This window comes from Ursus arctos, unplaced genomic scaffold, assembly GCF_023065955.2.
Source record: "Ursus arctos isolate Adak ecotype North America unplaced genomic scaffold, UrsArc2.0 scaffold_5, whole genome shotgun sequence".
In the NCBI taxonomy this organism is placed as follows: domain Eukaryota; kingdom Metazoa; phylum Chordata; class Mammalia; order Carnivora; family Ursidae; genus Ursus; species Ursus arctos.
In genome coordinates, this window is record NW_026623067.1 from 2576692 (window position 1) to 2590244 (window position 13553).

At 52.5% G+C, this 13553-nt stretch overlaps 1 protein-coding gene across 1 annotated transcript in view; it reads left to right on the forward strand.

The window, feature by feature from the left end:
- WNT3A (Wnt family member 3A) overlaps window positions 1-13553 on the forward strand; it is a 40849-nt gene that overhangs the window by 13376 nt on the left and 13920 nt on the right. Inside the window, exon 2 of the mRNA XM_026488565.3 lies at window positions 1332-1573. Coding sequence (XP_026344350.1) covers window positions 1332-1573 — 242 coding nt within the window. The remainder of the gene's footprint in view (window positions 1-1331; window positions 1574-13553) is intronic.

The window sequence follows — 13553 nt, forward strand, 5'->3', positions numbered from 1 at the left end:
GTGTGGGCTTTGTGCCTCAAGGCAAGGCAGCCTTGAAGATGTTAGAGAAGGAGGAGGGAAGCAGGTTAGCATCTCCTGTGTATTTCCGGAGGGTAGGTTTGTTTCTCTGACAGACAGTGATTCCCCACTTTCCCCGGCTCTTACCACAGCTGGATGGAACTGGGTTAGACTCAAGGTAGGACTTACCTAAGGTCACTGTCATAACGCAGGTGTGTGGGCTGCTAAGGGACACAGAAGCCTTTGTCTCTCCTTCTCTCCCGGTGCTCAACCTCCCAGGGCAACAAGAAGAGACTGGGAGGGGGGCGCTTCGGCTGAGGCTAATAAAGCTGTCATTGACTCAGTTTCTCCCTCCAGACAAAGGAGACACAGGCCCTCCTGCCTGGAGGCCACCAGACCAAGCTACCAAATAAATAAGCAGGGACCTTCCTGCCAGGCTGATGGGCAGCTGTGCATCTCGGCTCTGGCCTGGGATGCAGCATGCCCAGCAGCCCAGAGGAAGGGCACAGATGGGCTCTCCAAGCTGGAAGAGGAGAGCGCTGCAAGACCGACCACGGGCAGCACTGGGCGGGGTCGTTCATGGGCGGCAGGATCCACCGTCACCTGGGGAACAGGAGGGAGTGACCACGTACGGCGGAATAGGGGTCACCAGGGGCCCCGGCAGGTGTTACAACTTGTCACCCATCTGATCGTAGAAGCTCTTTACTATATGTCCACAAAAGGACCTGGCACCTTTTCTTTGAAATCAAGGTGTAATTACCTACAGTAAAATGGACACGGTTTGGTCGGTCTTGACACGTGAACACGTGTGTAACCAACACCCCCTTCCATCACAGAGCGCTCCCATCACCCCGGACAGGTACGGTCCAGTAGGACTTTCCGCAGGGACGGAAAGGTAGCATTTCTAACCAACCGCCTCGGTAGCCATGGCCATGTTGGCTGGTGGGACTGAAAAACCAAATTTCTCTCTCTTCGTTTGTTGTTTCACGTAATTTAAATGTCACGGTGCAAGCGGTGAGTGGGATCCGTGGCGGGCGGTGTTCACTCACGCTGGTCCTCCAACCTGAATTCAGGAGGACCCTGTGCCCTGGTTTTTGCCCCCATCTATGACTCCCCTGTTCTCCCCCGCCCCCCAGCTCACTGCTCTCCATTCGGAGCAGCAGGAGGAGACACCCCTGTCCACCCGTGCTCCTGTGGGTGTGGACTTGGGTGGCTCTGGCCGGGTCACAGTGCTGTGAATGTCTGCGGGGGCTTTCCACCCTGCTGTGCTGGGACTGGCTAGGGTCACTCCCTCCTCTGAGCAGCCCCCCAGCTGACCGGTCTCCTCTCCCCAGGTCCCTGGCCGTCGGACCCCAGTACTCATCCCTGGGCACTCAGCCCATCCTGTGCGCCAGCATCCCCGGCCTGGTCCCCAAGCAGCTGCGCTTCTGCCGGAACTACGTGGAGATCATGCCCAGCGTGGCAGAGGGCATCAAGATCAGCATCGAGGAGTGCCAGCACCAGTTCCGTGGGCGCCGCTGGAACTGCACCACGGTCAACAACAGCCTGGCCATCTTCGGCCCTGTGCTGGACAAAGGTACGCGGGGCCCCTTCACGGCCTTCGGGTGGAGGCTACGAGCTGGGCGGTGTGCTGCAGGTCCAAGCAGCCCCCAGCAGCAGGAGCTGCTCTGTCTTGACCCGCCTCAGTGTCTCTGCTGTGCGCCGCCTGGGAACGGCGTCTCCAGCAGGTTGGCCGTGCTGTGCAGACCTCATTCTCGGGGCATCTCCCACATGGGTCCTTTCCTGTTTCCCCTTCCCCAAGGAGATATTGTACGGGTCCAAAGAGACAGGCTTCCCACAGGAACCAGGCCTTCAGGGGTGTCTTGGAGAGAAAATACAATTTTGTTTTTTAAACACAGGGAGGGGAGGTGGGGTGGGGGACAACAGAGGCACACATCAGGAGTTATCCAGGGTGCTAGGGCCAGGGAGTTATGTTAGGAAGAGGTAGAAGATGAGGGTTGGGCGTTGGTTAACTTTTGGTGAAGAGCAAATTTCCACCAAAGATAGTGGTTTGCATAATAATACCCACGCGCTGTATATCCCAACGTCTGCAAATCAGAGGGCAGCGGGTCGGCGCCTCAGCGGGTCCCCGCTCTTTCCCACGTCTGGCAACCGTCGCTGAGATCCGCAGGCACACCCTTAAGTGGCGTCTGCAATATGGTGGCCGGGGAGAGAGAAAGGCTGCTTTCACTCAGCATGATGTTTTCAGGATCGGTCCACGTGCTGCGTGTGTCAGCACTTCCTTCCTTCCTATGGGTCCACAGTATCCCACTGAGTAGATGGGCCGCATTTTATGATGCATTCATTGTTGATGGACTTTTGGGTTATTTCCACCTTGTGTCTTTTGTGAACACAGCTGCCATGGACGTTTTTGTACAAGTATCTGTTTGAATACCTGTATTCAAATCTTTGGGATATATTCCTAGGAGTGGAATTGTTCTGATTAAGATTTGGGGGAAACATCACAGGGGCCTCACCATCTTACATTCCCACAAGCAATGTGCGAGGGTTCCAATTTCTCCACAGCCTCACCACCACCGTGTCATGTCTGCCTCTTTCCTTATCCATCCCAGTGGGTGTGGAGGGATATCTCATTGCAGTTTTTATTTGTGTGTCCCACATGGCCGATGATGTTGAGCATCTGCTCATAGGCTTGTGGGTCATCTGTATGTCTTCTTTGGAGAAGCGTCTGTTCAAATTCTTTGCCCAATTTTTTAAAAGATTTATTTATTTATTTATTTATTTATTTATTTATTTATTTAAGAGAGAGAGTGCATGGAGGGGAGAGGCAGAGGGGGAGAGAGAGAGAGAGAGAGAATCTCAAGCAGACTCTGCGCTGAGCACAGAGCCCAACTTGGGCTCAATCCCAGAACCCTGAGATCATGACCTGAGCCAAAACCAAGAGTCAGATGCACAGTTTACTGTGCTACCCAGGCGCCTCTGCCCAGTGTTTAACTGGGGTGCTTGTCTTTTTGTTTTTCAGTTGTCAGACCTCTGTATATATTATAGACACTGAATTTTTATCAGATCCATGATCTGCAAATAATTTCTCCCATTGTATAGGTGGTCTTTTCATTGTTGTGACAGTGTCCTAGAATCACAAAAGTTTTAAATTTTGATGAAGTCCAATTTATTTATTGAAGTGTTCAAAGTAAGCATTGCCTAATCTAAGGTTACAAAGATTTACACCTGTGTTTTCTTCTAAGAGTTTTATAGTTTGATCTTTTACATTAAATCTTTGATTTACAGGGAGTAAATTTTTGTGTATGGTGTGAGGTCAGATCCAACTTTCTTCTTTCACATGTGGAAATCCAGTTATTCCAGCATCATCTGCTGTTGAACAGATTATTTTTTCCCCATTGAATGGTCCTGGTCCCCTTGTCAAAAATCAGTTGGCCATGATGTGTGGAATTTATTTCTTAACTCAATTCCATTCCTTTGATCTATATGACTGTCCTCTTGCCAATTCCACACTATTTTGATGGTGTAGCTCTGTAGTATGTTTTGAAGTCAGAAAGTGCCAATCAAATCCTCCATTCTATTTTTCTTTTACAAGATTGTTTTGGCAATTTGGGTCCCTTGTAATTCCATATGAAGTTTAGGATCAACTTCTGCATGTCTGTGAAAAAGGCTTTTGGGATTTTCATGGGCATTACAGTCTGTAGATTATTTAGGGCAGTATCGCCCTCTTAACAATATTAAGCCTTCTAATCTATGACATGGGATTACTTTCTGTTTATTTAGGTCCTCTTTGCTTTCTTCCAGCAAAGTTTTGTAGTTTTCAGTTAATGCATTTAACTTTACCTCCCTGGTTAATGCATTTCTAAGTATTTGTTTTCCTTTTTGATGTTATTGTAAATGGAATTATTCTCTTATTTTCCTTTTTGGACTATTCATTGCTACTATATAGAATACAAATAATTTTTGTGTTTTGATCCTGTATCCTGCAATTTTGCTTAATTTTTGGTAGCTCTGAGAGGTTTTTTATAGGTTCCTTAGGATTTTCTATATATAGGATCATGTCACCTATGAATAGTGACAGTTTTACTTCTTCCTGTCCAGTTTGTATACCTTTGCTATCTTCTTCTTGCCTAATTGTTCCACCACTTCCAGCACTATGTTGAGTAGCATCAGTGAGAGTGGGCATCCTTGTCTTGTTCCTGAGATTAGGGAGAGACATTTCAGTCTTTCACCATCAAGTAAGAGGTTTGCTGTGGGTTTTCCATAACTGCCCTTTATCAGGTTTAGGAAATTCACTTCTATTTCTCATCTGTTGAATTTTTGTATCATGAAAGGGTGTTGGATTATATCAAATGCTTTTTCTGCTCCACTTAAGATGCCCATGCGGTTTTGTTCCTTCATTCTCTTAATGTGATGTGTTATTATTGGTTGATTTTCCTACACTGAAGCACCCTTGCATTCTTGGGATAAATCCCCATTGGTCATGGTCAATAATCCCTTTAACATGCTGGAGGATTTGGTTTGCAAGCATTTTGTTGAGGATTTCTACATCAATATTTACAAGGGACATTGGTCTGTAATTCTCTTTCCCTGTAGTATCTTTATCTGACTTTGGTATCAGGGCAACACTGGCCTCAGAGAATGAGTTAAGAAATGTTTCCTGCTCTTCTGCTTTTTGTAAGAGCTTGAGAAGGATTGGTGTTGATTCTTCTTTAATCGTTTGGTAGGATCCATCAGTGAAGCTTTCCTTTCTTGGGAGGTTTTAAATTACTTGTTCGATCTCATTATTTGTTATAGGTCTGTTCAGATGTTCTATTTCTTCTTAAGTCAGTTCTGGTATTTATGTGTGTCTAAGAATGTATCCATGTCATCTAGGTCAGTGTTTCATCTTGGAAGGATAGTCTTGCCAAATGTAGAATTCTTGGTTGACAGTGTTTTCCTTCAGTACCTGAAATATATTGTCCCACTACCTTCTGACTCTGGTTTCTGATGAGAAATTGTCCGCTAATCTCATGCAGAACCCTTTGTACATGACAAGATGCCTCTCTCTTGCTGCTTTAAATATTCTCTTTGTCTCTGTCTTTTGATAGTTAATTAAAATATGTCTCAGTGTGGATCTCTGTATATTTATCCAGCTTGAAGTTTATTGAACTTCCTGGAAATATTGATTCAAGTCCTTTATCAAATTTGAAACTTTTTGGCCATTATTTCTTCAAAATTCTTTCTGCCTCTTTCTCTCTGTCCTCTCCTGGGATTCCTGCAATGTGGTGTTTGTTACCACATTTGATGATGTCTCACAGGTCTGTTCGTTTTTCTTCATTCTTTTTTCTTTCTGCTCCTCAGACTGCATAATTGCAATTGAACTATCTTCAGGGTCACTGATTCTTTCTTCTGCTGCTCAGCTGTGCTGTTGAAAACCTCTAGCAAATACTCCATTTCAGTTACCATACTTGTCAGCACTACAATTTCTATTTGGTTGCTTTTTGTAATTTTTATCTCTTTACTGATATTCTCTCTTTGTTGAGACTTTGTTCTCCTGGTTTCTTTTATCCCTTTGAGCATATTCAGGACAGTTGACTCAGTGTCTTTGTCTGGTACAGCCAATATTTATGCTTCTTTGGGATACTTTCTGTTAATTTCTTTTTTCTCTGAATGGCCTGTACTTCCTTGTGTCTTTGCATGCCTTGTAATTTTTTTGTTGAAATGTGTGCCTTTTGATCATTACAAGATGGCCACTCAGGAAATCAAATTCTTTCTCCTCCTTGGAGTTCAGCATGCTTACTGTGGGTTGTAGTTGCTTGTTTGTTTAGTGATTTGTCTTTAGCTTGTGGTCAGCTAGTGGTTTGGCAAAAATTTCCTTAATGTCTTGGAGGGGAAGAAAAAAGAAAACAAAGCAAAGAAAGAAGACTCCTCTCATCTTTGTGGATTGGCTGTGTTGTGCAGGCTTTCAACAGTAGCTAGTCTGCTCACAGCCCTGCCTTGGCCTTCACTTCCTGCCTGCACTGAGCCTGAAGATCAGCTGTGGGTGGAAGCTTGTTGTCTCTCCTGAGCATGCTCTCTGCTCTTGGTGGGCACATGGCTTTAACTTTCCTCGTACACACAGCAGTTTTTCAAACACTTCATTCCCCAAAGCAACTCTCCCCAACACTTTTCCACCAGATGGTCGCTATGTCTACTGTTGGCCCCAACTATAATTTTTTGCCCCATGTGGCAGCCACTCGCTCATTTGATTTTCAGTGTTTTCCAGGAGTGGCCTCTGCTTAGCCACTGTTCCACCCTGAGTTCTGAGGTAGGCATCAGTTTTTCAGGTCAAACAGACAAATTCTTAAGGAGCAACATCCACTCTGCTCCCTCTGGAACCATCCACCACATGGGAACAATTCACACTGCCACCTCGAGACTTCACTGTGCTGGGGAGGGTGGTGCTGTGACCAAGTGAAAATGCCTCAAAGCTCTTCTAAGTTGTCAGAGATACCTTTTTCTTGATTCAGCATTTGCTTGGCTGCTAAAAACCTTGAACTTCCTTCCAGGTTTCTGATAGCATTGGCTCTGACAGTTTCTGCTCCATTCTTGCCATGTTTCTGTGGAGTGATGGGCCCTCGGATCTCCTCACTCTGCCATTTTGCTGATGCCACTCCACACCACCTTTTCCAGACTGGCCTCAGTGGCTACGCAGTGCCACATTCTGTTAGTGGAGGCAGTTACAGAGGCCCACTTGGATTCTAAGGTAGGGGACCCAGACCCCACCCCTCAGTGGCATATCGAGGTCCTCTAGGGAGACAAGCATGAAGGATGGAACATGCACTGGTGCAGCTGCGTCTGGAATGCAGAGGAAGGAAGGACAAGAGATGTCTGGGAGGAAGATACGCTGGGCCCTGGGACCACTGGTGTGCATGGAGGGGAAGACAGCTGAGGAAGGGTCCCGAGAGTGCAACCAAGCATTGCATGGAGGGTTGGTGATGCCAGATTGCATTTGTTCAAGCACCTGAGGCTCCCCCCCTTCAGGTGGTTATGGTCATGCCCACAGGCCATGTAGGGAAAGGAGAGGGATCACACCATGTGACCTTGACTGGTGAGTCAGTTGGCTTCCTGGAGTGTCAGCGTCCCTGTCTATAAAATGGGACACTAATTGCCACTCAGTTGACTTCACAGAGCTGCTAGTTGGGGTAATTACATGGTAGTCCCCACAGGGACAGCTGCTGCCATGTGTGGGAGGAGTTAGGGTCACAGGACGCTGTGGTACATCAGCTGTATGAGGGCCTGTGTGTGTGTGTGTGTGTGTGTGTATTTGTAAGTGTGTGGTGTGGTGTGCATGCATGTGTGTGTGTATTTGTACATGTATGGTATATGCATGTGTGTGCACGCATGTACGTGGTATGCATGCATGTATGTGTATGCATCTGTGAGCACACATGTGTGCGAGCAAATGTACACATTTATGTACATGCATATGTGTGCATGTGTATGCACACATGTGAACACACTTGTGTGGTGTGGTTGCCACCCACATAGGTCCTCTGCTGTGCCAGTGGTGTTGTGGCCTGAGGAGACATGTCCAGCAGGCCCCTAAACACCCCTGAATGCTTCCTGCTCCCCCAGGTGAGAAGAAATGTCAGGGATTTCAGGAAGGAGACAGGAGCCTGACCTACCTGAAGAAGCTACCAGCTGGGTGGTGGAGGAGGGCAGTGTCAGGCAGGGTCAGACCCCACCTGGAAGCCAGGGAAGGAAGCCTGGGCTTACTCCGGGGCTCTGTTCTACCCCATGGTCTACATGTCTGTTCTCTTCCTGTTGTGCAGTACGATTGGAAATCAGGAAGTGTGGGTCCTCCAACTTTGCTTTGCTTTTTCCAGACTGTTTTCACTATCCAGTACCCCTTGCCATTCTGTATGGATTTTAGGTCAGCTTGTCAGTTTCTGCAAAAACAAAAGCTCACATTTGTAGGGAGTGTGTTGAATCTGCACATCCCCTTGGGGAATATGGCCATCTTGATATTAAGCCACCCAGAACATGAACATGGGATGTCTTTCCATGTATTTAGGCTTTTTTCAGTTTCTTTCAATGACATTGGGCAATTTTCAGCATACAAACCTTGCACTTCATTTTAAGTTTTAAAGATCCGGGTGTGAGGATCTTCATTCATATCAATGAATAGGTGACATGGGAAAGTTTTGATTTAACGTGGTTCTCAATTCTTTGAGTTTTTTCTGAGTTATATGTGACAAAAATCACATAATGATCTATTATCAAACAGTTTTAAACATCTGTCAGCTCATGGCTCAGTTGGGTCCTCCTTTCAGCCTGTGGAAAACAAGGAGTTGGATGATGACCTATTTTGCAGAGAGCTCCATGGCCCAGTTGTTATCAACATGGCCTGGAAGCCTGAAAGTCCCCTCCTGGGACAAGTGGGAGATGGTGGTTATAGGGGTGGAGGCAGAGAAGAAGGGAGGATGCCTTGGAACCACTGTGCTGTCCAAGGATCCTGGCCCATTTCCATGCACACCCCCCCCCCCGGGATACACAGACCTGCCTTGGAGACCCCTGGGGTGCAGCATTGCCCTCCCCGGCCACAAGCTCCATCCTTTCCCCGTATGTTCATACATTGGGCTGCATTCTCAGAGCCAAACCTGCAACCATGCTCAGACATGCCTGCAAGCTCCCCAGTCAGGGTGGCCTCCAGGGGCCCTTGGCCTCTGCACCCACTCCCTGCTGCTCTGCCCTTCTGCATCACCACCACCCCCTCCCCGGGCCCACACCCCATCTGGTTCAGACGTTGCTGCTGCACGCAGACCTTCCTGCCCACCCAGAGCTGCCTGCCTCTGCACCGTGTCCTCACTGCTCCCTGAAGTCTGAAACTGGCTCAGTCCCTGCAATCTTCATTCTCTCCAGCTCCACCTTTTCTTTCAGCCTTCTGCCCAGGCCCCCAGAGCTGTTCCAAGTTTCCTGACTCTGTCCCCACCATCACTCTCCCAGGACAAGCACCAGGCCCTGCAGGGTGCCCTCCAGTCACACACAGCAGGTGCAAGCAGGTGCACAGCAGGTGCTCATGCAGCACGAATGCAAGGCAGCTGCGAGGGCAGTGCCAAGGATCTGCTCTGGCACATAGCTGGTGCGTCAGAAGGAGGCACTGAGCAGGTGGGCAGGTGGGCTTCCCAGGGGGGGTGGCACCTGAGCTGGATCGCTAAAGTTCTTCTCTCTTTCTTTAGAACACGTTCACAGTGCTTTCTGCGGCTATGCTAAGTGTTTTCCACACAGCAGGAACTTGAATCCGAACACCCCTCCAACAAACTGCTGGTCTGTTTGCAAGTGAGGGTACTGAGGAGTGGTGCAGGGGTCAGGCCGGGACTCCTGTATGGGGCTGTGTAGGCTGCTGAGAATACCTGACAGGGGTCTGAGAGGAGAGCAGAGCTCTCTGCTGGGGACAGCAGGCCCTCCAGTGCCCAGGAAGTAAGCACCCAAGGAGCAGACAAGCCCCTGGCTTCTGGGCTGTGGTCCCAGGAAGCTCCCATCCTCCCCTGCACTGCCTTGTTCCTTAAAAGTCTGTGTCCTGGCCCCTCTTCTGCAAAATGTCCGCTTATACCTATGTCCTCCGTGTCCCCTCCCCATGTCCCCTCCTCATGTCCACCCCCCATAACCCCCATGACCTGCATGTTCACTCCCCATGTCCACTCCCCTCTGTTCCCCTCCCCCAAGTCCACTCCTCACATCCACCTCCCCATGACCCCCATGTCTCCTTCCCATGTCCACGCTCCTTTCTCTGCCCTTTGCTCCCTCTGCCCCTCCTGTCTACCCCCTCTCCCCCCACCCTTCTCCCATTTCTGGGATGAAAATTGTCTCAACCCCCAGGCCCTCAGCACTTGGCTTTAATGGAAAGAGAAAGCCCCCTCTCCCCCTTGCCTGCTGCAGGGCTGAGAAATGGCGGAATTCATTGTGGCCAAAAAGCTGAATGGCCCTCGAGGAAGGAGCCGCCAGGTGCCCCAGAGAGAAGCCAGCTCTGGGAGGCCATTGTAGAGGCCCCAGCCTGCCCGCCTGGCCGCGCCTGTGGTAATCAATCTGATTGGATTAGGGTCAGGGCGACCCTAATCGTGTCAGAGGTCACCCAGGCTTTGTGGCAGGGTCCACGGGGCGCCTGGCCACCCCTGCTGAGGCGGCCTCTTGAACAGGGCTTAATGCCGCCCAGCCAGCTGAAGAGAGGGGCCCAGCCCTGTGTGGACGTGTGCGAGCGTGTGCATGTGTGTGTGAGCACGTGTGTGTGTGGGGGGGTGGCTGGGGGCTGGGTCATCACTCAGACCTCCGGAAGCTGCCGGTGCAGAACGTGGGGTTGGGCACTAGAAGTGAGCCCAGGCTGGGAAGAACTGCTCCCTGCCCTTGCTTCAGAAGGCAGCAGGCCCGTGTAACTTGCGTCGTGGGGCAGAAAGCATTTGAAGAATTTTGAGTGTGTGGCAGCTATCTGTCCCTTCAGGCAGGCCCCCAGGCACCTGAAGGGCCTGCTTTCCCTGAGAGCTGGCCAACACCTCCTCTTGACCCCCAGGGAGGTGAGGGGGTGGGGAAGACACAGGGCAGACAAGGCTGATCCCAAGGCTCAGTGCCCCAGCAGACAGGCCCACTGCCATCCTGGAGGAGGCCCAAGCAGAACGTGCCACTGAGAGAGCTCAGTGGCCACCATGGCCCAGGTCCAGGCCAGCAGTCTCTGGGGCAGCATGTAACTGCAAGAAGAAGGGAGCAGGAGCCTTGGTGCCTCTTCCCCCAGCACCCCAGCCCTTCAGGGCACAGGTGTGGCGCGGCCAGGGCACTGGCCCACAGCCTGCATTGTCCACTCACTCAGAAGCCCAGTGCAACAGGGCTATACTCCCCTGGCTACCCTGGGGTCTCAGGGCCAAGGGGACGCCAGGCCTGTCCCTCTGTGTCAGGGAGCAGGTGTCCCCAGCAGTATATGGGGAGGGGGTGTCACTGCCCATGCCGAGAGATGGGCTGGCCCTCGCCTGGGGTCAACACCTGGACCTCACCCGGTAGGCAGCTGAGTTGGCTGCGGAGGGGGGCGGGGGAGAGCCGACCCTCTCAGCATCGGTCCTGGTGGGTACTGCAGGGCTCCGGAAGCCTCTGGGGCGGGGTCCACAGGTGTCAATCAAGTTTTCAGCAAGGGTGTGCCCTCCCCCAGATGGTGTCCTTCCTTGCACACCCCTGCCGCTGTCCTCGGTCAGTCTCCTCCAGGGCCCGCGCTGCTGCGGAGGTGGTAGGGCGCGTCTCCACCCGGCGCCTCCTGGAGGAGCCCGTCCCCGCGGTCAGGCTCCAGGGGGTGGTCTGTCGGCCGCCCTGTGTGTCCCAGCCAGCGCACAGGCACGGGCTGGGGCAGGCCGGCCAGGACAGCACAAGCCACAAGCCGCCGGGCTCAGGAGGGGCCGCGGAGGAGATGCAGGCCAGGGGGGAAGCGGCGTCCCGAATCCAGGTTGCGACCCCTGACCCCCATCGGAAAGTGTTTCGGTTCCCGGTGGCTGGGGGGCTCGGCCGGTCTCCACGGCCTCCCCTGTATATCATTAACTCTGCCCAGCAGGGGGGGGTGTAGAGGAGCCAGGAGAGACCCCGGCGACACCCCGCCGCGCCCGGCTCGGAACACAATGTCCCCACGACGAGGACAAGATTAAGCACAAGGGAAAGTGAAATGCTGCGGGCGATTCACACGCCCTCGGGAGAGCAGTGTTCAAGCGTGTGAATAGCGCGCTCCCCTCGCGCCGCCGGCCCCTCGGCCGCGCATACCTCCCGGTTGCTATGACTGGCTTGCTATGGCCTAATCGCCGACGAGGGGGAAATTCATATAAAATATCGCGGGCCATTGTGGGCCTAACGCGGCGTGACAGTGCCTCACAAAGCCAGATTCATTAGCCCCAGCAGGTAATCAGGACGCCGGCCGCGCCGCCGGCCGGGCGGTGTCAGGGGCCGCGGCCACAGTGGGGCGCGGGCCGCATTCCGCTCTCAGGTGGCTCCTCCTTTGTGCGGGACGCGGCCGGGGGTTAACGAATGCCGCCGCAACAGCCCCTCCCGGACGCTGCCCGCTCCAGGACCAAGGAAGGTGGGCGTCGTCGCAGGGGCGGAACCTGCTGGCCCAGGCCTCTGGCCGTCCTCCTGGTCGTCTGGCCGCTGGGCAGAGCCCGGGTCCCCGCTCAGTGTTGGGGCATCAGTGGGCGGAGGAGGCGCCAACTTACAGAATGTTCAGGAAGAGCCTTCCAGGTCTCACTGGCTGGAGGGAGGGAGGTGGGAGCGTCTGCTGGCCTCTCCACCCGCACAGGTGCTGCAAGACCTGCTTGTCTGTGCCCCTCCCCCACTTCTGCATCCTCCCTCCTTCCACCCCTCACCTGCCGGGTGGGCAGTGCCCTGGGAGACCTCAGAGACGGAGAGACCACCTTGTTGTCTGGGTCGTGTGTATGCTGGGGATGCTGCATGGTGAAAGCAGTGGGCAGGAGCAGAGAAGCCTGGGGACTTGGTATCCCCAGGAGCCCAGGCTCCTGGAAAGCCCACCCAGCTGTGGGCACTGCAACTACCAAAATGAGCGTGCTTTTTACTCAGAGCACCAGGAGGACTCAGAGGGTCCAGGCTGGCAGGGCTGGCCTGTAGGACGGGGGATTCACCCCCGCACACCTGGTGGGAGGGAAGCCGCAGCAAGCCGTGCTCAGCCAACCTCCTTGCAAGGTGGTGGGGTGGTGGGGCTGCAGACTGGGAACTCCTGCCCTGGCCAGGGCTCTGTGCTTGCAGGCAATGCCATGGGGGGGCTCCACAGAGGCACGAGAGCATGCACCCCACCCCGCTGCGCCCCCTCTGCAGACCTATGGGCTGCACCAACCTCAATGCCATGGAGGTCTTGCCCCAAGGTCAGCACTGCCCAGAGGTGAGACAGAGCCTGGAGTCCCAGGACACCTTCCGGAGGCAAGGTCAGCTGAGAAGGAGAGCCCTTCCTCTGCCACTGGGTCAGCCAAGGAAAGGTTTTGATAGGTAGGACCTGCAATTCTCAGGGGAGCTCGCACCTTACCCTGCCCTGGGCCTATGTCTCTGCCTCCCACCAGCTGACTGGAGGCGGGGCCCCTAAGTCCTAAAGGCTGGTGACCGGGGGCCAGCCTTTGTGTAAGGGCCAGACAAAAGGTCTGCAGTCCATTGCAGGAAGGAGGGGATGTCAGAGATCCCCCAAGGTAGCCCCCATGTCCCTCTGATGTGGAGATTTCAGAGCCCCCCATATTAACCTCTCTATGTCCTTCTGATGGAGAGAGGAATCCTTCTGATTAGGGAGGTGTCAGATCCCCCACATTAACCCCTTCAATCACTCTGATGGAGGAGGTGACAGAGCCCCCCATATTAGTCCCCTGATGTTCCTCTGATGGGGAGAGTGTGTCAGAAATCCCCCAAGCTAGCCTACACATGTCACTTGGAGGGGAAGGTGTCAGAGCTTTCCATATTAGCCCCACAGGTCCCTCTGATGGGGAAAGTGTCAGAGATTCCCCATATCAGCCCCTCCATGTCTGTCTGATGGAGGATTTATCAAAACCCTCCATGCTACCACCCCCATACATTCA